Genomic DNA, 24,530 nt, shown 5'->3' with positions numbered 1-24,530 from the left:
GTGTTACAAAATGATAGAAATTATTATAAATGAAGGAATGTATCTCCCTCATGCAAAGCTCTGATTCCTTTCACGGATTTGGCTATACTTTTTGGACCTTTTGGATTACAACTCTTTATCTTTTATATAAGCTTTGGATTTCAAATATTTTGCCACGAGCATCACTGAAGAGACACGTATTGTCGAAATGCGCATATGGTGCAAGAAAATTGGTACCGTTAATTTTATTTATACCACTGGGTCGATGCCTCTGCTGGTGGACTATTAGTCCCCGAGGGTATCACCAGCCCAGTAGCCAGTACTTCGGTACTGGCATGAAAATACGGATTTTTTGTTATTAAAATTTGGTGTTACAAAATGATAGAAATTATTATAAATGAAGGAATGTATCTCCCTCATGCAAAGCTCTGATTCCTTTCACGGATTTGGCTATACTTTTTGGACCTTTTGGATTACAACTCTTTATCTTTTATATAAGCTTTGGATTTCAAATATTTTGGCCACTAGCATCACTGAAGAGACATGTATTGTCGAAATGCGCATATGGTGCAAGAAAATTGGTACCGTTAATTTTATTGTTCATTCAGCTTTTTTTAAAGTCAAAATAATATGATAATCCGGAAGAATAACCTATAACTGGTGATAAGTGAATGATATAGCAAAAAAGTTAAACAACATTAAAAAAAAATCATCTTATTGATGAAATAAAAAAGTAAACATTGATGTAGACAAAACACAAGCTTTCAATAACTACTTAAAACTGATACATTGTATTTCCAACCTTTAGAACTTCTAGGTGTAAGCAAGCCTTATTATAAATAGAATTAAGTCATATAAAAACAAACAAGAATACATCTTTCGCTATTTGAAATTCTAATCTTTTACATTAAAAAAAGCTCTTAAACTATTATATCTAAAAATTAAAATATTATTTGTTTTATAACAAAAAATGCAAAAGGTACAATCAGGAACTAATATAAATAAACTTAAATTTCTGAACAAAAAAGAATTTTATTATGTCATTGTCTATATAAATTATCAGCTTAAATTCATTCCATTCTGTAGTTCTCCACTTAAAACCCGAATGTCTAAAACAATTGTGATATAGATATATATATGAAAATATGCTTCAATCTGATTAAACCACTTTAGACACCGATAGCGTACTTTAAAAAAAAAAACGTTTGGGATTCTTACATAAAAAAAAATCAATTCAAAACTAGTTTAAAATTAGAACAATATTATTATAGAATTAAAAAACTTCAACCCTTCCCCCTCTCCCCCCCCCCCCCCCCCCCCCCCGAAAAAAGGATTTGATCGTTAACAGGGTGGCGTGAAGTTATCACTGATAAATCAAAAATCTGACCAGTGAAAGCGAAAGTCTCCGCTTCTCCCGATAATCCGATTCTTACATAGTAGTACATAACTAAGTAACTGTATATACATAGTATGTATACTGTAACAGTGTCGGTAGTACACAAGCAATGACACCAATGGTAGTCACTGTAACCCCCGTTCAAGACTTTCAGCAGTTTTCAAACTTGGGTCATTTGCATGTCTATCATTTTCTTTTCTCCGAGAATTTTTATGAAATTTGAAGGCCAAAATGTTTCACAGAAAGAAATACGTGAATACAAAGCAATGCTTACTTGTTGCATCTGGGGTATAGAAAGAATTCCATAATGCCTATTCTTGATACTCACTTCTGAATGGAAAAAATAATAATTGTTGTTTATTTTGAATTTTGATTTCAAACTGTAAATTTGATTTTATCTATTTTCATTGCTTTTTATCTCTTCATTGCATTACTTTCTTTCTTTCTTTCTGTCTTTCTTTCTTTCTTTCTTTCTTTTTTATTTCAAGTTTCAACAATTGCACATTTAATATTTCTGACTGATGCATTTTTATTTGCATTTGTCTATCGTTAGACTAAAAAATGCAGATTTCAGCTGAATGCACAATCTCGGAGTACTGGTTTTTTTTAATCATATCTCGTGAAATTAATCGCAGAGCCTGGGGTGACTTTGCATCACTGATCAGATTTTACAATTCAGTTGTTACGAAATTGCTTGTCAAATTTTACAATAAAATCATGTCTGTCTATAGATAATAGACCTTTCAGAAGTGCATACACTGTTGCTTCTGTGGCTTTCAATTCCATCCATTTCACCAGTGTCTCAAGTGAAATTCTTTTCACGTCTCCTTGATGACCAATTTCAATGATCTTAATGTCCGACCATGAAATGCCGAGTTGGCCAGCTAGGTATACATATGCTTTGTCGACAGCCATTTCCTTTGCAACAAAGCTAAGTTGTTTGTTAGTTGGGTTCTCTGAAATTAATTTGATATTGTAAATATTTTATTTTTAATGCAAAAATTAACGAATGTACATTGAAATAAGAACCGATTATCAGGTTGTCTGCATATTGATATAGAAATATTAGAAGCTAGTCACAATATAAAGCTTTTTGTCGAGAGGGTATAGTGAACGAGATCAAAACGGCGTCATATTTTGACGAGTTGCTGATATTTTACCATGGGAATATACAGACAACCAGATATTCGGTTAATTGAGTTATATTTTCGCATTTTGCATGATGGGAACAAGAGTTTTATTTTTTTTCACCAGCAACCAAACTTATCTGCTTTACATCGATAGTATTATAAAAGCAAATTTTTTGGTATACGTCAATTGGACAACAATCAGGTTAAGTTTTACAAAGGTTTCTTATTTTTAATGATGTTGAAAGTCACTTGTGAATTTTCTTCCGGTCGTTTATCATAAATATCTAAAGGGATTACAAATGAACCTACGTCATTTGTTTAGGGGATAGCATATTTGAAAATAAATATTCTTCGAAATTAATCTACCTAATAAGAGAGACGGAAGATAACATATAGATGCTCAAACTCATAAGCTGAAGACAGACTGACAACGCTATTAATATTCGTGAAAAAAAGACAGGACAATTATTTATCATTTGTGAAATATATGATACATAATGGTCAACTAACTCGTGGTGTCGTTAGTAAAATTTTGGGAAGAAATACCTCCTTCTGTCGGAAAGTTATGTTCTCAATCGACTCTCATTTTTACAGGTAAATTCGTACACCAAAACAACTTAATAAATTTCAGATATCTTATATTAAATTATATTAAATCGTCACAATCCTTTATATTGAGGAAATGTGGAAATTCACGCTAGTTCGATTCTAATGCAGAAAAAAAGAAAAATAATAAAAATACCGAACTCTGAAGAAATTCAAAATAATAATTCCTTAATCAAAATGGCAGAATCATGTTTGTTCAATTCAAAATAATTCTTATATCATTTTATCAATGTTTGGAAAAAGACCAACATACCTTCAACAGATCCCCAAAACTCCAAAGCCTTCTGAACATCTTTCTGTTGACAACTATTAAAGTCTAAATCATCTTTTTCGTCAGAGGAGGACATGGATAACTTCATCAGTACTGTAAGATAAGATAAATATAGGAGAGGCGAAAAATACTACAGAGACATTCAAACGCATAACTAAAAATAAACTAAAAAACAAGAAGACAAACAACAGTATACAAATTACAAAATGGAAAGCTTTAGATTGAGCAACATGTACACGAACACAAACTGTGGGTAATCTCAGGTGCAGCGGAAGGGTAAGCAGATCCTGCTTCAAATTTGGAACCCGTCATGTTGATAATGAAAGTATTCAGTATTAAGTCTTATTCGCCAGGTCAGATTCCGAGAAAATGTCACGGGATTGTAGTTACAACATAAATTAAGCAAATTAATAATCATACCAAAGTACACCAAAGAACAGAGTACAACATATACCAGAAGCCATAAAAGACCAAATGCAGCTTTGCTATACAGAGGAACATGGCACAATTCAGTTTCACCTGTAAGTAGAATAAAAATCAAGCTTACTTGTTACAAATTGAAGTTGATATTTTTCTGATGCTACCCTTTACTACGATTAATATTTGTTGACAAAGATCGTTGATGACCCCGTTGATGCCAATATAAATCTTGTTTACAAATATAATCTCACGATATACACGATATTCTTTCCTGTAAGCAATGTATCTTCGAATCAAGTCTCATCAAAAGACACATTATCAACTTAAGGGTTATTTAACAAAATTAAATTTACAGCTTGATATCTACCTAATTTGTTTCTAGTTTGCACTTTAGTGAATTGTTTGACTAATAGTCCTTTGATTAAGGTGTAATACCACCATTGATTTTCACCTATTAGTCTTTGTTAAATTCGCACTTTTCAAACAAATTGTGCAGGACATATCTATGTTTGAAATAAAGAAATGCTTGGCATAAGTTAAGTTTTATCTTGTCCAGAACTATAGAATAATTTCACATAACATTTCATTGAATATAAGAAAATAACCATCACTGGAAGTTAACAAATCAAATTTTCGCCATTATTTAACCCGTGTACAAGCTTTTGTAACCATGTAACCCCAAGTTTCCAAACTATTCTTTAGAAACCCCAAATACAATTAACCACTTGTTCTGATGGTAGATAGCAGTGGATTTATTTTTTTTATTTTTATGGGATTCAACTTTTCAGAATTTGCCTTCAGTAATTTCGTCAAACCTTTTTTGACTCTGTAATCATTTATATTAGATATAAGTTGTTCAAAAAATTGTTTATTAGAGTACAGTGGTAATTACTTACTTAGTTATGTAGTAAATTGATTATAGTATATATTTCTTATAATTTAGTTTGACGTTGATTGGGCAACGATCTACAACGCCTTACTTGATTCGCAAAAGTTGTGTCCCATATTGTAAATATTTTTTCAGCGAGTACTCGAGTATCGCTTGGTAAGACAAACGAGTACTCGATAAACAATTATTCACCGAGTTGACATCCTATTTCAGGAAAAAAATAGTGTTGCTTATGAACACTTTCTGATCGCGACTTTCAGTGGGCATATCGTTTCATTATCAATTTTTTTATACATGCAGGAATATTATTTTTTTATTACATTGATTCCTTTTAAGGTTCAGAAAGTAATTTTTGCATGTGACTGGTACAAAATGTATCGATACATGTAAGATATTGGAAATTTCAGTAAATGCGCAAGCAAATGTGAAGATAATACAGTAATCGTTAAGTGCATACGATACAGGTTTGATCCCATATTTAAATTTTGCTGACAATTTACATATAGGCTAATTTTGCCTAATTAAATCAAATATGGAATAAAATATACCTTCATGTGCTACATTGTGAGTAAAATGAGGTCCAAAATGATATTTTACATGTTTGCTCAAAATTCGGATTTGTGGACGTATTTTTTCTTTCGACAGAAATACATAACTTTTTTGTTTTAAAAGATAAACACATTTTTTTATAAATTATTTTACTATTTACGTTTTTGTGAAATTTACACACACGATCGTTTTACGTAATCAAACCAAATGACATTTTAAAAAAGAGGGGTCCATGAACTCGTTTTTAAGTAAGATAAGTTTGAATGATAAAAATCAGCGAAAACTGAATCTTTTCCCGATAAGTAAAAAAAAAATACGTTTTTTCTACATTTATGAACATTTGATAAATTTTCGTTATTTCTAAACAAAAATTTCATAAATTTCGAACTCATTTTACTCAAAAAGTAGCACATGCATTTATATTTTTTATTACATATTTGATTTAAGCCGGTAAAAATAGCCTATATATCTTAAAGGGGAATATTCTCACCGTCAGAAATAAACTGTTGGGTATGCCAAACTACAGAAATGACGATTGATGCTGCACAGTTAAAAAACGCTCACAGAGTACTATAAGAACGATATGATCATGCATGATCATTAAGGTTAAAAATTTCGGCGATTATTTAATCTTCTTGGGTCGAACAACTGAAACAGAAGGCCATAATTAGTATAAGGTATTTGAATTTTTGAGAATTGGCTGCAGTGAATGCAATTTTTTTCCAGTTTATTAAAAAAAAAAACTTATACGAGGTTAAAATATTCTACATTTTGTATAGAGTCATACTCTCGTTGTAATTTTCTTTTATGATTATTAAGGAATGTGTTCCAGTGAACAAAATTTTGTTACGGTTAATTAGTCACTTTTGAAGACTACTATATCGTGTTATTTTTAAAAGAAAAACAAACATTTTTATATTGACAAGTATCTGTACATTTGATCTGTCATATTTTATTATTTGTGAAAACAATTTTGACAACTTTTCTTTTGTTACAGCCAAGTGAAAGAAACTCGAAAATAAAACTGGAAAGGGAAAGAAATCTATTTTTGCGACTCAGCATATAAGAACTGACGAAACCATTTCACATATGGGAGTTGTTCCTTTTTTTAAATTCAAATTATTTAAACTAAGATGTACAATTATTAACCTATTATATTATATTAAATAATTTACATGTACATGCGTTTATAAATTGAAGGAATATATTTTGAGGATTTTGGTTTATCCGCTTAAATAAGCAAAAAAGTACACCCTGATAAAAATAGCGCAATATACCCCTACTGTTTGAATGTTTTTTTTTAAACAATAGTTCTCTAAAACTAACATAGATAATTTGATGTTTTGATTGACTACATATTTGCTTTTTTTTGTATCACGTTCATCAGAAAATGAGCATTCCTATAGGAACCACCAGTAATACTTTTCTTAGATTGTTTCTTTATTTTTAATAGACATACTTTATTAGGAACTTCGTAAGAAAAGTATAAAGAAGATAGGGACAAACCTTTACCTTCACACAGGATCAATTTACCTAATAATAGCATATACTCCAAATTTAGTTGTTATTCAATATGTCCTTTCCTGAGCATGACAGTATACGAAGAACGGAGATGTAGGGGAGATTTGAGAAAATAAGTTTTATCAACAACGAACATAATTTTATAAAGTAGGCAGGAAAAACACTCACATTGTTCATAGTTTAACATACAAAAAAGTTATTTTTATAATCGTTGACATTTGTATAGAAGAAAGTGTACTGTGTAGGAAGTTTGAGTTCATTGATGTCATAAAAATGCCTATACAATATGTACTTTCTTTTGTTTGTATATACAGCGAGACGACTTTCATTATTTATGTTTTCTTGTGTATTAGATTTAGTTATGTTAAATGCACTTAGCATAAATATGTTATTTACAACACTATTGTTACTTGGTGTCAAGTTTCATAAACACTTTTTAGGAAACCAAGAGTAAAAACTCATCATATGCCATATACAAATATGGTTGTTTATTACCAGAAAAAATATAGTGAAAAACAGGAATGTGTCTGAAGATTTGTTTATGAGGACTTTTGTTGCAAATACCAACAAAATTATAACAAAATTACCAAGTTTAGAAATCAGAAGAATTAGAAATAGAAGTGCATACAATTGATAATAAAAAAATATCCACTGTATTTACATGATCTTATTGAAATTCCAAACTGTGGGGACGCTTTAATTTGCTTACGAACTGATGTAATTTGCTGTTCGTGGTACCAGTATGTATGCTATTTGTTTAGGGGCCAGCTGAGGGACGCCTCCGGGTGCGGGAATTTATCGCTACATTGAAGACCTGTTGGTGACCTTCTGCTGTTGTTTTTTCTATGGTCGGGTTGTTGTCTCTTTGACACACTCCCCATTTATATTCTCAATGTTATGCATGATGTGGCTTCTGTTGTATGTGATTTATGTATTGTCAGTGTGTTTATCATATGTATGTATGTCGGTAAAAAGGCTCTACAGAGATTATGTTGCATACCCGACTTTAAATAAATATTTGATGCTTATGTTTTATGCTAAAATTTACAACATACCTATGAGTGAATGGAAACAACAAATTAGTCCACACGTTATAACATCGCAGCTTAAAAGCAATATTACCATTCGTGTCGAATCCATTTTGAAGGTCTGATGAATTCAAATGAACTGCAACAAGGAGATGAAAATATGATATTACTGGTGTTTTTCACCTTTGTTTCATGCAATGTAGAAATAAAACATTTAAAAAAGGCTAGATAAAAAAAAAATCAGGTTATAATTATGTGTACAACTTCTCAGAGGCAAGTTCAGCCCATTTAATGTTTTTGATTTACAGGTATTTCACGTAAAAATATGACCATAACGAAAACGACTTACATTTACTCTTCAGTTTTGGTTGAAAACGAAATGAAATATGGCGATCATAAAATTGCGTCATATCATAGGAATTGAAATCAATACTTATTTGAAATCCTTAGACCTTGACAGTGATATATCTGACGTGTTTCAAATAAAAAGATTTCATTTGAATCCAAAGACTTTTTTAGGGGAAATTAGCTTTTAAAAAAGGAATTTGAAAAATTAAAAACATTCAGCTATTTGTCACGAATGTCCCAGTTTGAAAGTCTGGATGCATGAATGAATAAATGAACACGAGTTAGTACTGTTACGATAAGTTCACTAAATGAGAGCCGTGGTGCAGTGGTTAGTGCATCAGACTACTAACACAAAGGTTCCTAGTTCGATTCCCGTCTGGGATGAAAATTTCAGGGACTGAATTTTCGGCTCTCCCTTGACATCAATTGCGAGTATGGTCTTGAGAAAACGATGATAGTCCGTCGGAAGGGGACGATAAATGGCTGACCCGTGTTAAGAGAGAGCCATATCTCTTACACGTTAAAGACACCAAACTAAGTTCACTAACATAAATAGTCCTACATTTAGAACCGCAACCAGAATACAGATCAGAGTATCCAACGAGCCTGTATTGCTCATCTGGTATTGTTATATACTAGTTACTTTGTCACAATTCAACAAAAATTTTGGTGCAACAATATTAAAATTATGACGATGACTTGAGCTGTTTGTAGAACTTTTTTGCTGATAGAAGTTTTTAATTTACATATTTGATACATAAGTGCATCACTATTTGTGCTGTTTGTCGTCTATGGAAGCTGTTAATTGTTGTTCTGTGGTTTGCATGTTCGTTTCTATGTATGATGGCGTTTGTCTTTGTTGAACTTCAATGTTCCTGTTGTTTCTTTATTCCCCTCTTAAAGTTGATGTGTTTCCTTATGAATTAGTTTTTAATCCGGAATGGTTATCTCTCAACCGATTTTTGAACAGCGGTATGCTTCTGCTGCCTTTATTTAGTATGTTTGATTATTAAGAACTGGTAGCTCCAAAGTGCATACGCTGCATTGTTATTTTATTTGATTATTAAAAATTGAATTTTCATGGATATTTTGTTTTGTCTCGCTAGAGTGAAGACGTAGTCAGCATGATTATACGTATGTATAATTACATGACATTGTTCTTACGAGTAATAAATATGTAAATGAGTAAGACACATGGTAAATGTAATTTGTACTATAAATAAAATGATTGACGGCTTTAGTTAATGTTTCACATTTACCACGTAAACGTTTTATCCAATGAGATCAGGGGAAACTCGCGCAAGTCTTGCGCCCATGTATGGTCGGTTGCGCAGTTTATTTCATTAGTTCATCAGAAATTCTAATGCAATTGTTTTGTATCAATGGTTCTGATTGGATGACAGTTAGCGTAAAATTCTCTATTTCCTTGTCTGAAACTAAGGAAGCCGACATTTTGAATTGCTGAATGTATTGACATGTTATTTCTACAATAATAAGCCAACAACAAAAACAGGTACTAGTTTTTTTTGTTGTTGTTTTTTTTGTTGTTTTTTTTTTTTTTGGGGGGGGGGGGTATCAGAACCGAAAGAAGAAACTTTTACGTTGTTTTCCAAAATTAAGGGAACTAGTAAAAACCCTTTATAGTTTCTTGAGATGTTGTACAAATGATTTATTGCTTTTTGTTTTAAAATAAAAACAAATACATGTTCATGACCTTTTTTCTTTTTTTCTTTTTTTCTTTTTCTAAATATTTCAGAGGCGGGTGTCTTTCAAAAGAGGGGTTGAGCTTCAGACATGAAGTAACATGAAAACGAATAGGTTGTACCAAGATAGCTATAATATTCGCCCTCTTTCCTTTAGATTCTAGTTGAGAATAGAAATAATGGAAATAACCTTTTAAACTACTTAATTGGCATCTAATCTATTTATAAATGCTATTCTCCATGTTGAATGAACATGATGTTATGCACTCTCCATTTGGCAAAGAAACGTACCCATACCGTGTGCTTTGAACATAATATTTTATTTCCTATTTTAGGCTAGCAGAGTCGAGTGATATGAAAACGGAGTCGATTGATACGAAAATTATCGCTTAAAACTAAGGGAACAGGTGCCGTTGTCAAGGAAACGTCTCCATAGGTAAAAAAGCGATTAACAGATTAGCATTGGTCATACCGTGCCGGCTCAGCGAGAAAATCAATTTCGTTGATCTATCATTATTGAAAAACTCATGATTATAGCTGAATTTAAATATGATGTAGGATAGCCTCGCGATTGTTCAAAATTACTGCTTCTAATAAAACATATACCGGTATATGTATCGTAATTATGTCTTTATAAAATAAAACAGATATAAAACTGCACGCGCTTCATACAAAAAATTTGTAAGGGTTCCGCGGAACCCAGTGTCTCGCCTATTTTTGCTGTAAATTGCAGGCTCAACAATAATGAGGAAAAAAATCAATAAAAATATTCCTCTTGTTACTATTTTATGATTGTAAGAAAATCTAAGTCCATTTAAAAGTAAATTACAGAAAAAACGGAGTAATCTTTTTACAAACTTTACTTCTGGATACAATCTAATATGATCATAAATAAGCTTCTGTCCAAGTTTGGTACAAACTCAGTATAGTTTAATTAAGAAAGTTATTAAAATTTTAAAAACTTTAACCACAGAGTGAATGTAATGGTTCCCCGCAGAAAAACTAAGTCCATTTAAAAGTAAAATATGGAAAAAATGGATTTATTTATTTACAAACTTTACTTCTGGATACAATCTTATGATCATAAATAAGCTTCGTCCAAGTTTGGTACAAACCCAGGATAGTTTAAGAAAGTTATTAAAATTTTAAAAACTTTAACCACAGAGTGAATGTAATGATTCCCCGCAGAAAAACTAAGTCCATTTAAAAGTAAAATATGGAAAAAATGGATTTATTTATTTACAAAATTTACTTCTGGATACTATCTTATGATCATAAACAACCTTCTGTCCAAGTTTGGTACAAACCCAGGATAGTTTAAGAAAGTTATTAAAATTCTAAAAACTTTAACCACAGAGTGAATGTAATGGTTCCCCGCAGAAAAAAACTAAGTCCATTTGTAAGTAAAATACGGAAAAAATGGAATTTTATTTTTACAAAATTTACTTCTGGATATTATCTTATGATCATAAACAAGCTTCTGTCCAAGTTTGGTACAAACCCAGGATAGTTTGAGAAAGTTATTAAAATTCAAAAAACTTTAACCACAGAGTGAATGTTTTGTTTCCCCGCAGAAAAAACTAAGTCCAATTATAGTAAAATATGGAAACAAGAGTGCACACGCTGAAATGTCTCGCCTTCTATATTAATCATTGATATTATGTTGATAGTCCTAAGTATAAAGCTTTATTACAACTGTCTCATTAACTTAACATTAACCAAAATAACTAAACAAAGACCAATGAACCATGAAAATGAGGTCAAGGTCAGATGAACCATGCCAGGCAGACATGTACAGCTAACAATGCTTCTATACAACATATATAGTTGACCTATTACTTATAGTTTAAGAAAAATTGACCAAAACACAAAAAATTAACACTGTGCAATGAACCGTGAAAATGAGGTCATGGTCAAAAGAAACCTGCCCTACTGACATAAAGATCATAAAATATTTCCATACACCAAATATAGTTGACCTATGGCATATAGTATTAGATAAATAGACCAAAACTCAAAAACTTAACTTTGACCACTGAACCATGAAAATGAGGTCAAGGTCACATGACATCTCCCCGCTAGACATGTACACCTTACAATCATTCCATACAACAAATATAGTAGACCTATTGCATATAGTATGAAAAAAACAGACCAAAACACAAAAATTTAACTATAACCACTGAACCATGAAAATGAGGTCAAGGTCACATGACATCTGCCCGCTAGACATGTACACCTTACAATCATTCCATACAACAAATACAGTAGACCTATTGCATATAGTATGAAAAAAACAGACCAAAACACAAAAATTTAACTATAACCACTGAACCATGAAAATCAGGTCAAGGTCAGATGACACCTGCCAGTTGGACATGTACACCTTACAGTCCTTCCATACACCGAATATACAAGCCCTATTGCTTATAGTATCTGAGATACGGACTTGACCACCAAAACTTAACCTTGTTTACTGATCCATGAAATGAGGTCGAGGTCAAGTGAAAACTGTCTGACAGACATGAGGACCTTGCAAGGTACGCACATATCAAATATAGTTATCCTATTACTTATAATAAGAGAGAATTCAACATTACAAAAAATCTGAACTTTTTTTTCAAGTGGTCACTGAACCATGAAAATGAGGTCAAGGACATTGGACATGTGACTGACGGAAACTTCGTAACATGAGGCATCTATATACAAAGTATGAAGCATCCAGGTCTTCCACCTTCTAAAATATAAAGCTAAAATATATCCGCCGCCGGATCACTATCCCTATGTCGAGCTTTCTGCAACAAAAGTTGCAGGCTCGACAAAAATGGAATTTTATTTTTACAAAATTTACTTCTGGATATTATCTTATGATCATAAACAAGCTTCTGTCAAACTTTGGTAGAAATCCAGTATAGTTTAAGAAAGTTATTAAAATTTCAAAAACTTTAACCACAGAGTGAATATTTGTTGACGCCGCCGACGACGCCGACGACGACGGAATGTAGGATCGCTTAGTCTCGCTTTTTCGACTAAAGTCGAAGGCTCGACAAAAAGTACTTCGGTCAAAGCTTCTCCTTCTAAACAAAATTATACCAAAAGCATTTGGTTCTTTATATTATTAAGATTTTTGTTCGACATTATCTCTGACCTATTCATATGCACACAATATTTATACCAGGTGAAAATGTGTAAACATTTAACATAGATCTACGCAGTCCCACACATGTATGATAGATAAAACCGATAGTACATGTTTAAGCGACTGATTCGTCAAAATGGCAGTGTATAAACTAACCTACTTTAACATACGGGCACGCGGGGAAGTGTCAAGACTGTTATTTGCTGCAGCTGGCAAGGAGTATGAAGACTGCAGAATTACCTTTGAAGAATGGCCTTCAATTAAACCTAGTAAGATTTAAATTTGATTTCATAAATTGATTTTTCCTGTTCTTGTTTATTTGCGTAAACTGAAGTGTTCTTGCACTTGAAATATACGTTAAACTTCTTAATTGACATCTCATCTCTTTATTGAGAATTCATATATTAATTTAGGGACTCTCTAATGTAACTCGTTATAACAACTTAGATAACTCGTTATAACGACTTAGCTAAATGGTTTACACAAGACAAATATGCTAATTCGTTAAAACAACTTAGCTAAGTTGTTGTAACAAGTTAGATAAGTCGTTGTAACGACTTAAAAATAAAACTCCAACCTGACACTAACCGGCTTCCGTACGGGTGCTTCCTAATTAAAAAAAAATGGTATAAAAGTTACGTGATCACAAGCTCGTTGAATATAATTGCACTCAAAATCAACAGTACATACATTTGTTGTCAAGCCATCCAAATTCTGTTAAAAATGCTATACTTTATGGATTCGGTATTCGTGTTAAAAGAATTTGCTCATCAGAAGAAAATTACAAAATAGAAAGAGGAGAAATAGAAACTCACCTAAGAAAACGGGAATATAATCATTCGTCAACTGAAGATCAATTAAAGTAATATGAAACAATTGTCTGGTGAAAAATAATGTTTATCCAATTCTTGAACCAATCATGTATATATCATAATCTTAGTCTTCTGTGCACGATTTTATAATGTTTTACGCAAATATATCGTATAAACATATTTTTCCCTCTCTGTCTGTTATGAGATGAAAAATGGCAGCTACTTAATTGTTGTGTTTTGAAGCCGTAGTTCACCTTATAGTTAACAATCCACGAAGAAGCATTGAGTACATGTACTTATAGATTATCGTTGACATTCTCAACGAGTCTGATTTTCTCGCTTGAGCCGGGACGGCGAAAGCGAGAAAAGCAATCGAGTTGAGATGACTAATGATAATCTGTTTATCGCTATTTTACCTATGACGACGTTGTCACTGTCAATTTCATGTCAATTTCATTAGCAACTCCACATGCCTCCTTAGTTTCTAGCGGTAATTTGCCATCTCAAGCGAGTAGCATGATATGGAAAATTATCACAAAAAAAAGGATCAAAGGAAAAATGCACAAAATAGCGATAAAATCAGATAATTGTTTATTTTAAGACAGATCCATTGGTATTGCGATCAACGGATTTTTACGACAAGGGTCACGCTGAGATCACTTTGCATACGGAAAATATGTCGGCGAATTGGGTCCTTGAAGCAAGCAATAAAAAAGTAGACTTCTTCTAAATGTGAACAAATTAAACAATTTTTCTGCAGAAAAAAGTATATGTACACAAGTTTTATAATTCAACTATCCATTTTGTCTAAAAAAAATATATGCATCATTTTTTTTTAATTTGAGGTTTCATATGACTTTTAAACAAGACAACATTTTAACCGAGACGATCTTTTACAGTACAAACCAAAGGAAGAAAACAACAGAGTAACCTTGGTAGTTTCCAAAGCACTTCCAAATATACTTTCAAGCACTTTGATTACTGTTCTAGGATTATGCCCCTTTACACATTGAAAAATTGCTGATTTTTCGTTTCTGTTCTCTAATTTCTGTTTGTCTTAACTATTATACCGCAGTCCCACTAGGCCACGATCGCACTACGATCTGTAAAAAAATGAAAATTTTAATGATCGTGGTACGATCGTGTAGATCGCAGTAAGATCGTATCACGGTCGTGATGATGTCTTCAAGATCGTGATGAGCGTGGCAAACTTTTAACATGTTCAAAACCATTATGGTGCAGTCGTGGCGAAATCAGGTCATAGTAGAAGCGTAGTGAGAGCACACTAAGATCGTAGTAAGATAGCAAAGGTCGCTGTACCATCGTAGCGAGAGCGTAGAGAAATCGTGATTCTATTCAGAAAAACTGCGCTACGATCTCACAGCGACGTTATTACGACCTCACTACAACCGTCACGTTCTCACCGCTACCCAACTACGCTTCCACTACGACTATACAACGATATTCACGACTACGCTTCCTCTACGACTATACCACGCTGTTCGCGACCATAGTACGATTCTAGGACGCCCTTGCCGTTCTCATCACGCTCCTCTTACGACTTGACTACGTTCATACTACGACCATAATTCTCATTGTCATTTTCACAGTTTTCTTTGTTTGTATGTAATTAGGACTACTTGACTTGTCCATTTTCTCTCACGGCTCAACCATGCTTCTTGTTTTTCATATATAGATTAGAACGTTGGTTTTCAAGTTTGAATGGTTCTACACTAGAAATTTTTGGGGCCCTTTATACCTTGCTGTTCGGTGTGAGCCAAGGCTCCGTGCTGAAGCCCGTACACTGGCCTATAATGGTTTACTTTAATAAATTGTTACTTGGATGGAGAGTTGTCTCATTGGCACTCATACCACATCTTCCTATATCTATTGACACATCTGTGTCATCTCTGCTATCGTTCACTGAAATATCGTCATTTGAGCTTTATGGACCAGCAATAGGTTGTGATTTAGGTTGGATTGGTCAGTCTGACATCTCTGCTTGATCAGGCAAGTCATAAAACTTTCGAGTCAGTTTTTTGTACTAAAAAATCAACCAATCAAAATGCTGGATTTCATGTTTCGAGCATGATTTTTGTGCTTCGAGCACTGAGCCACTTTTTAACACTTCAACCCAGAGATTCGTTACTATTAGAGCTCCCTCTGCCTCTACGTTAACCCTACCGCCACGCCCACGTGTTCTAATGAATTTTGGTGGCACGACTGTATTGTTTCCGAGAAATCTACATATTAATCAGGAATAGAAGGAATGGAACTGTATTGATGTGGAACACGATATTGACGTTATTGCCGAGAACGTACTGAGTAAGATCGCGGTATGAACATAGTATAATCATGATAAGAACGTGCTATAATCGCAGTAGAAGCGTGGTATTATCGTAGTGAGAACGTGATGAACGTAGACAGATCTTGATAAGCGTAGTGAGGTCGCAGAATAAGCGCGGTGAGAACGTGGTATAATAGTAGCGGGATCGTTGTAAAAGCGTAATGGGGACGTAGTAGGATCGTGAAAGCAACTAAAATTTACATTTGCATGCCGCTCATTTTACGACCTCACCAACTGTTCCTACAACCCCTATGTTTTAAAACAGAATCTTCGAAATTTCCTCCGCAAAACAAAATAAACTGTTAACAAACACTAACCACTATAAACACTAATTCAGTATATGTTATCCTTTATGTTTTTATGGCTCTTGGTCATATGCTTAGTAATATCTAGTATATTTGAGGATTAAAACAACAAAGCCATGTGAAAAAAACGGATGTCCAACGTTACATTTTTTAACTACTGTCTTATCTCTTATGTATAGTGACCCTATTTCTTATTCTCTGATCTTCCCGAAACTTGGCAGAAGCAACGGAGTTGATCAGATCTTGGTTAGATTAAAGCCATTCTTTTGTCGAATTTCGTTTGACTCGGTGGCTGCATATTAAGCTGGAATAAGAAAAATGTCCAATGACGTTTTTCGTTGACTTAACGGCTGAAAGGTAGTTTTAGAAGTAGACATAGCTAAAAATTTCAAAAAATTGTGAGATAAGTATACAATCTACCGAAAGAACAAACATTTGCCTCTTTGTTCGTGAGTTCAAAAATAGTAGATTCTATAAACCCATCTCTACACAGTCGTTTTTCAAGCGGTAGCCATTTTGTCCAAGTTGATATTTTATTTGTCCAAGCAATTAGTGTGGGTTTTTACCTGATATACCAATAAGTAAATTATAATTTACCAAAACAAAAGTTAGATACACGAAAAGAACATAAAGTCTAGATTATTTTTTTATTAACTGCATGTTTGGGTGGTACAGGAATAAAGTGCTACGAAACCTTACAAAACGGTAGCCATTTTGTCCAAACGTCGAAAAACGTCGAAAAATCCAAACAAACGGGGTTTTTTTTCGACGTTACATGTGCAAAATTTGTTCAATTTTATATTGAGAGTGATAGGACCTTTATCGGGACTCCGGGATCGAGTGTTTTTTAAGCTCGTGATTTCGGGATTGACCCTTTCGGGATCTGGGAATTCTTTTTTCGAATTTCGGGACCTCGGAAATACGTTTTTTTTTAAGCCCGGAATTTCGGGATTTCGTGTTTTTAAGCTCGGGATTTCGGGATCAGGACCCCTCCTACCGTTCTCTATATTCCTGATACTTAAAACGAATCACGTGGTGAAATTACAAAAAAATGCTGGTTGTCGAAAAAAAACCTCACGGTGCATGTTGTGCATGAAACGAGGTAACTGAAAGACTCTTCGGAAACAGTGACAAAAACAGTTTTTAAATTCACTGAATTCATGCAACCCCGTATTATACGGACGATTCAGGAGAAGATTAGTACATTTTAAAAGCAAGCAACTTCAAATAATTTTCAAGATCGGGTTATAATAATTTTATTCAATGGTTGTATTTCGACAAGTTACGTGTCAAGCAAACTTTTAATATAATTTATTTATTGAAAACCGTATACTTGTGTCCCATTTTTCCTTCCTTTAAGTTCATTACTTACGACAATATAACATTTTAAGGTGAATTAAGGGTAAAAGTTATTTAATCGATTTCCACAACTTGAGGTAAATAAATTCATGGTAAATAGACATCACAAAATTAATAGAGACAGATTTGGAATCAACCAACTACATAAAAAAGCAAATGAAACTTGCAAATTGAATGAATAAAAGTCAAAAGTTTGAGAAAACTGTCTTTGACGTCGTGGAGTTGTAACGTCGTGTTGTAGGAACATCGTGCACAACGTTACCACGATCTGAATTTATTTCAGATCGCGGTGAGCGTGTTGCGATCGTGGTCTAGTGGGACTGGGGATTAATACCGCAGTCCCACTAGGCCACGATCGCACTACGATCTGTGAAATAAATGAAAATTTTGACAACCGTAGTCGATAGAACGTGCAGATCGCAGTAAGGTCGTAGTACGGTCGTGATGAAGTCTTCATGATCGTGATTAGCGAGGCTATATTTGAACATGTTCAAAACAATAGTGCTTCGGTCGAAATCAGGTCGTAGTAGAAGCGTAGTGAAAACGTGGTATAATCGTAGCGGGATCGTTGTAGAAGCGTACTGAAGACGTAGTAGCAACGTGAAAACAAAAATTTAAATTTTCATGACGCTCATATTGCGAGCTTACCACGATCTGATTTATGAACGTGGTGAGCGTGGTGCGATCGTGGTCTAGTTGGACTGGGACTTTAATGTTATGAAATGTATGTATAATGCTTATTACCACTCAGTTTAAGTTCAAATTTTGGTAGCGTCACTTTTACAGTTCTTGAGTTATGTCCCTTTATAACTGTATATGTTAGCGGTGTCATCATCTGTGTCCCTATGAATACATTCCTCATTTTTTAGGCTTTGGATCAACAATCTATATTACTACACATAGTTTATTATAAGTTTATTATAAAATGAATTCATTTTTTTTTTTTTATTTTAGCTACACCATTGGGACAGGTCCCAGTTTTATCAGTAAACGGGAAGTTGATTCCCCAATCAAGAGCTATCGAGAGGTATCTCGCCAGAGAATTTGGTAATATAAATAACTAAACAAATAACCGGCTTATCCTTAAAATACTTTTATTGATTTGTAGGAAATTACATACAAAATATTATTTTATCATACAATTTATAATAGTGCAAAAATAATGACAAAAAATCGCACGCTAAATCCTAAATGAGGATGGAATTTGGACTCTTTTCCCATTCCTAAGATGACTTATAATTATAGATAGATAGATGGAATTTGTGTTATAGTTTATATTATATATAGTTATTCTCATACGACCATGCAAGTACAAAGGTTACAGAGAAGTTAAAAACATGCATACAAAATATAAATAAATACATTCATAAATAAATAAAAAAAAAAGTTAGATATTTATTAAACAAAAAATAAGAATACAAAACAAGTAAATAAACCTGTTTCAAGAAATAGTTTTAGTGTGTAATGTGTTGAAATTATGGTTGATAAGAAGGAGAAATTTTACTGTTGAATAACTTGATACATCTTTTGAAATTGCAAAGCTGTCTGAGTGTCTTTGGATTTTTGGAGTTCAACAGTGTCTTGAATTTAAAACATTATACAAACACGTTGATATATTCATCTCTTAAATCGCTTGTTTAAGTTTTACGTATCTAGTGTATTAACATTTGAAATATCAGCAGTTCAAAATTAATTACTGACTAATGATAATTTAACAAATATTTTGTAAGTATGCTGGACTTTGATTTAAATCCAGCCGCAAATTTTCCATATCCAAGTAGAGTAGACATCTTGTTATTGCGATAATCCGCCATACACTTTCGAACAAACCCAATAACTTTTCTGTCTATAGTGTGTAGCACGATCTCTTCTTGTTTAAAACCTTGTGCAAGTTCAAACAACTTTCTGAGGGGGAGGGGATGTGGTATGAGTTCCAATGAGTATGTTTACATTCCAACTCAGTGAAACTGTTTATAGCGTGTCTTAAACAATAGACAAAAAAGTAAAATGCAGATCTAATTTCTAAATTCTTTGAAAATAAACAAATTATATATATATACAATTCAAAATATAATTTTAAAACTTATCATAATTGGAATATTTTACACTGCCGATTTATTTCAGGTTTATATGGAAAGACTAATATGGAAAATACTATGTGTGATACTATCATAGATACTATTCATTGTGATGTTAGACCAGAACTTCGAAAGTACATTTTTGAAAAGGATGAAGCTAAAAAGGTAAAAGCAGTTAATTGGGAAAAATTAAAAAAGACTATAATAGATATAGGAAGATGTGGTGTGAGTGCCAATAAGACACCTCTCCATCCAAATAACAATTTATAAAAGTAAACCATTATAGGTATAAACATGTTTCCCCCCTGAAATGACATCTTTCTATGTGTATCTTATAAAAGATAATATAAATTTGCTATTTTTTTATAGGTGAAATATGGAATGATAGTAAGCAATTATATATAGGCCACCATAAAACCTTCAAAATTGAGAAAACCTTACAGCTTTTACATTAATGCTAGCAAGACAATTCTTTGTTTGGCTTGCTTGCTTTGTTTGTATCAATGTTTGCTCAAGCATGGTAATTAAGATAGGCGGGGCTTAATCAGCTTGTATACATCATACGTAAATTTTATTGGACGTTATGTTTGAGGTTAAGGACACTTAATTTTAAAACATCACATGACAAATATTCTCACATGTTTCCTCACCTGTAAAAATACAAACTTTTTTCTTGAAACTGGCCTTCCACAGTTTTGCGCCGAGTACAATTTTTTTTTAATATTTTTGTGACATTGACCTAATATTGTTTTTTTTTTATAACATATCAATCTATTAGTTCAGTTTAAAACCGTGTCTGCCCTTCCATTAAGTGACTCAAGAAAAAATATGTTAGGGTGTGTTTGAGATGAATATTCTGTCTTGAAAACGTACAAAGCAAGAGTATTTGATACATCATCTCGCTTCAAATTCTATCAGTTTTATATAGCAAAGCTACAGGTTGACTTTATAACATAAAAAAAATCACAGTACTAAAAGATGAAATACCTATTCAATGAATCACAAAATCAGAGTAGGTGTGTTCGAATAGCTATTTTACTAAAAGTACTTGACGACACTCTTTAAGGTTCATGTGGACCCTATGGTTAAAATGGCCGTATTTTCACCTCAAAATTTTCTCTGAGTACAGGCAAACCTGTGCATCTGGAAAAGTTTTAAGACATAGCATGCCCTAGATAAATAGAATTCAAATGCATTGTACGATTTAGAAAATTCATAACTTAACTGGATTTTGCCGTACACTTTTTTTCGTCTCTGCAGAAGGTGATAAAATTAACAAACAGTTGAGTTTACCTTGAAATGGTCCACTCAGGTACACAGTTTAAATAACCAATTATTGTCAGGTATCTATTGTCCATCTAATGTCCATGTCAATTAAAAATGCTCACTTTAATTTTTACCTGTGGGGAAGTTCTCAAACCTGTTTCCCAACTTAGTTTATTTTGGCACCTTCTGGAGGAATGAAAAAAGTGCATGGCAAAATCCTGGTAAGTTTTTATTTTTCTAAAACATAAAACACACTTAAAATTCATTTATCTAGGGCATGCTATGCCTTAATTGTTTTACAGATGCGCAGGTTTGTCTGTACTTAGAGTAACTTTTGAGGTGAAAATACGGCCATTTTAGCCATAGGGTCCACATGAACCTTAAGTTGGATGATGAAAATGCATATCTTCAAAAAAAAAAAAAAAAAATTGGCTTCCATTTCTACGATTGTGAAAATGAACTGGCTTAATGGGGAGATAATTTTTGACGAAGTAGAATCCTGCCTATATTGTATATTTACAGGTAAGGCAACATGTGAGAATATTTGTCATGTGATGTTTGAAAATTTAGTGTCCTTAACCTCAAACATAGCGTCCAATAAAATTTAAGTATGATGTATACAAGCTGAAACCCCGCCTATCTTAATTGCCATGCTTGAGCAAACATTGATGCAAACAAAGCAAGCAAGCCAAACAAAGATTTGTCTTGCTAGCATTAATGTAAAAGCTGTAATCCATATAGTCGTCTATAAAAAGCCCCGACAGTTCGACGGGGTTAACTATTTTTTTACTCACAAAAAAAGCTACCAATTTTATGAGTATCGATAAATATGTGATTACAGTCTATATTTACAGTTATTAAATAACATGTTTTGAAATGAAGGAATGTTGAAAATATTTCAGGCCGACATCAGCAAACATTTAGTCGAAGAAGTATTACACAAATTTATGTTATTTATTGAGAAGACGTTAAAAGAAAATGGAGGAAATTATCTTGTTGGGAATGATGTAAGTAACAAATATTTTTGTTCTTCAAATATTTTTTTGTTAATTTTACTCAAACCAAACTAGCATTATGTAAAGTAAACTTGTTAATCTGTTATTTTTCTTTATTATTACAATGATTGCATATGATGTTGAATTAGTGGTTGCTTGTTGTTCACTGAATATCCAGCGAACAATATTTTTTGCATATTCTATTCGAGAAAAAGAAGAATACATTGAAAATATGGATTTGAATATCAAAGCTATACTTATCTGACTCTTATCTTATTGCACGTTAGGAAGACGAAATCAATTTGAACGTGAAGTTTTTTTTTTATTTTATTTGATTTTTGGTGTTTTAACGGCACTTTTAAGCACCACATTGTGCTATTTCGTGGCGGCCAGTTTTTATTGGTGGAGGTAGCCTGAGTGCCTGGAGAAAACCACCGACCTTCTATAGGAAAACTGACAATGTTAGTGAATTAAGATTGGAGTCGAGTGCACCCGCACGAGCGGGGTTCGAACTCACAACCTCAGTGTTGACTGGCTAGTGATTACAATAGTAACTACTTAAACCACTCGGCCACCGAGGTCCGGATGTGTTTTCTTTGTGAAAACTGGTTAAATATTAAAGGGGCACTAGCTGTCAAATTCATGGTCACCGATTTGACTCAAATTCTAGGGTATTGGATTAATAACAATGTAAAACATTTATCCAAATCATAACAGTATAAAATAAGCAATTTACAAGGCATGGTGTCGAGAATATGTAGTTTCGTGTGTTTTTTAGTCTAGACGCCATCTAATTAATTATCGAGTTGCCTCCAAATACTTCCGATGACCATATAAGTGATATAAACATAAATAAAGATATAAATAGAAAAAAGCGAACTCGTGTAATTGGATTTTTCTATGTCTGTTTAATTTTATATCATAGATTAAAAATATATGTTAATCATCGTTTTTATCTGTATTAGAATGAGTTTTTGTAGATCGAATAAGTCAATTAAATGATTTACCCTTGTTCCACTTTCAATGTTGACATTCTTTTCCTTTAAATAACTATACACACACAATTCAGGTGTTATCCATCACTAACTAAGGTGATACATTGAAGTTCACATGAATACGGATTTAATGAGGTCGAATTATTCACTTGCAAGTGAATAGTACAAAATCAATGTTTCTTCGCTTATTTTGACAAAATTAACCCATACTGGCGGCTAAAAGCGATTTATTATTTCACTGTTTCACTTTCATTTATGATTGAACAAAAAATATTATATTTTTGATATTTTATATATCTCGTAGCTAGTGCCCCTTTAAGAATATGTTTGTCAAAAAGACGCGTATATTTGACAAACTGAAAACAAAGCGTTTATTATGAAAAAAAAACTGTCATATATTCACCTGATAGCCTATATATTTTAATTGTTTATGTCATGAGCAGTCTATCGTTTGAATTAAGTACAATGTATATAGGGTTTTTGTTTTAGCTAACTTGGGCAGATCTAGCTGTATTTGACTTCACACAAGAGGTTTTAGCCGTTTGGAAACACGAAAAACTTAATTTTCTAGAAGAATTCAACAAACATCACGAAGGAATCAAAGCTGTTCCGAAAATCAAGAAATGGTTGGAAACGAGACCAAAGACAGAACGGTGAATCCCGATTTTTTTCACTGACACGTTTATGTTTTGTGTTTAATTGTATGTCTTTGTTTACCAAGCGAACAAATAATGGCACCAGTGATTGATTTTGTAATCTGTCAAAAATCATTAAATCAAAATAAAATAAAAATATATCGATCACCACTGGCACTTTTTCTGTATTTGTTTCTACAAAATCTTTGAAATTTTAAAGGTAATCAAATGTTCTTAGGTTAATTATTAGTACGTCAATACCCAATAACCAACTCAATCTCCCATGCAGAGTTATCGGTCCTTGCTCTCTCTCAAGGACCGATAACACCTTACAATCATCCAATACACTAAGGGAGCTACCATTTGATTTTTATGGGGGGGGGGGGACTAGGATGAAATTTGAAAAAAATAGGCAGGACAGGAGTTTTGAGTAAAAAAAAAAGGCAGGATGAGACACTTTGCCAAAAAAAAGGCAGGATGACAATTTAGGTAAAAAAAGGCAGGATAAACTAATAAAAAAAAATGCAGGACCGAATAGAGTGAAAAATAAAAAGGCAGGACAGAGATTACAACTAAAAAAAAATGCAGGACAAAATTTTTCATCCTAGCCCCCCATAAAAATCAAATGGTAGCTCCCTAAATATAGTTGACCTATTGTTTGTAGATTCAAATAAAACAGACTTAGCCAAGAAAACTTAACATTGACAATTTACAATTGCATATCAATGAGAGATAATTCATGTAACACAGAAGTGCAGT

At 32.9% G+C, this 24,530-nt stretch overlaps 3 protein-coding genes across 5 annotated transcripts in view; 2 read left to right on the top strand and 1 right to left on the bottom strand.

The window, feature by feature from the left end:
• LOC143069181 (jouberin-like) overlaps positions 1-24,530 on the top strand; it is a 377,039-nt gene that overhangs the window by 229,040 nt on the left and 123,469 nt on the right. The gene's annotated exons all lie outside the window — the stretch shown is intronic.
• On the bottom strand, positions 1,366-8,189 carry LOC143071909 (uncharacterized). 3 transcript variants are annotated; one of them, XM_076246624.1, is made up of 5 exons: positions 8,139-8,189; positions 7,817-7,928; positions 3,828-3,901; positions 3,365-3,475; positions 1,366-2,331 (listed from the first exon to the last, which is right to left on the bottom strand). In XM_076246624.1, exons 3-5 carry the CDS (start codon positions 3,844-3,846, stop codon positions 2,051-2,053), a joined length of 411 nt encoding a protein of 136 aa, XP_076102739.1. In that variant the 5' UTR covers positions 3,847-3,901; positions 7,817-7,928; positions 8,139-8,189; the 3' UTR covers positions 1,366-2,050. The 3 variants fall into 3 exon arrangements, 1 of the variants encoding a protein (XP_076102739.1); XR_012977007.1 differs by lacking the exon at positions 8,139-8,189 and having other exon boundaries at positions 3,803-3,901; positions 7,817-7,924; XR_012977010.1 differs by lacking the exons at positions 3,828-3,901; positions 8,139-8,189 and having other exon boundaries at positions 7,817-7,924.
• LOC143068976 (glutathione S-transferase 1-like) lies at positions 13,030-23,945 on the top strand. Its single transcript, XM_076243391.1, has 5 exons — positions 13,030-13,248; positions 18,757-18,849; positions 19,927-20,045; positions 22,049-22,153; positions 23,626-23,945. The coding sequence occupies exons 1-5, from the start codon at positions 13,116-13,118 to the stop codon at positions 23,791-23,793; spliced, it is 618 nt and encodes a 205-aa protein (XP_076099506.1). The 5' UTR covers positions 13,030-13,115; the 3' UTR covers positions 23,794-23,945.

The sequence above is a fragment of the Mytilus galloprovincialis genome, chromosome 1 (genome assembly GCF_965363235.1).
Source record: "Mytilus galloprovincialis chromosome 1, xbMytGall1.hap1.1, whole genome shotgun sequence".
NCBI lineage: Eukaryota > Metazoa > Mollusca > Bivalvia > Mytilida > Mytilidae > Mytilus > Mytilus galloprovincialis.
Note: the sequence above shows the minus strand (reverse complement) of the source record. Positions and strands in the feature narration are given on the sequence as shown.

What these genes read in the sequence shown, in the direction of transcription:
- LOC143071909 (XM_076246624.1), bottom strand. An exon ending in GTTTTGGGGATCTGTTGAAG is followed by an intron (nt 2,332 to 3,364) that starts GTATGTTGGTCT and finishes AATTAATTTCAG; the next exon opens with AGAACCCAACTAACAAACAA.
- LOC143068976 (XM_076243391.1), top strand. Translation starts at nt 13,116, where the DNA reads ATGGCAGTGTATAAACTAACCTACTTTAACATACGGGCACGCGGGGAA. An exon ending in ATGGCCTTCAATTAAACCTA is followed by an intron (nt 13,249 to 18,756) that starts GTAAGATTTAAA and finishes TTTTTATTTTAG; the next exon opens with CTACACCATTGGGACAGGTC. An exon ending in GTATCTCGCCAGAGAATTTG is followed by an intron (nt 18,850 to 19,926) that starts GTAATATAAATA and finishes GATTTATTTCAG; the next exon opens with GTTTATATGGAAAGACTAAT.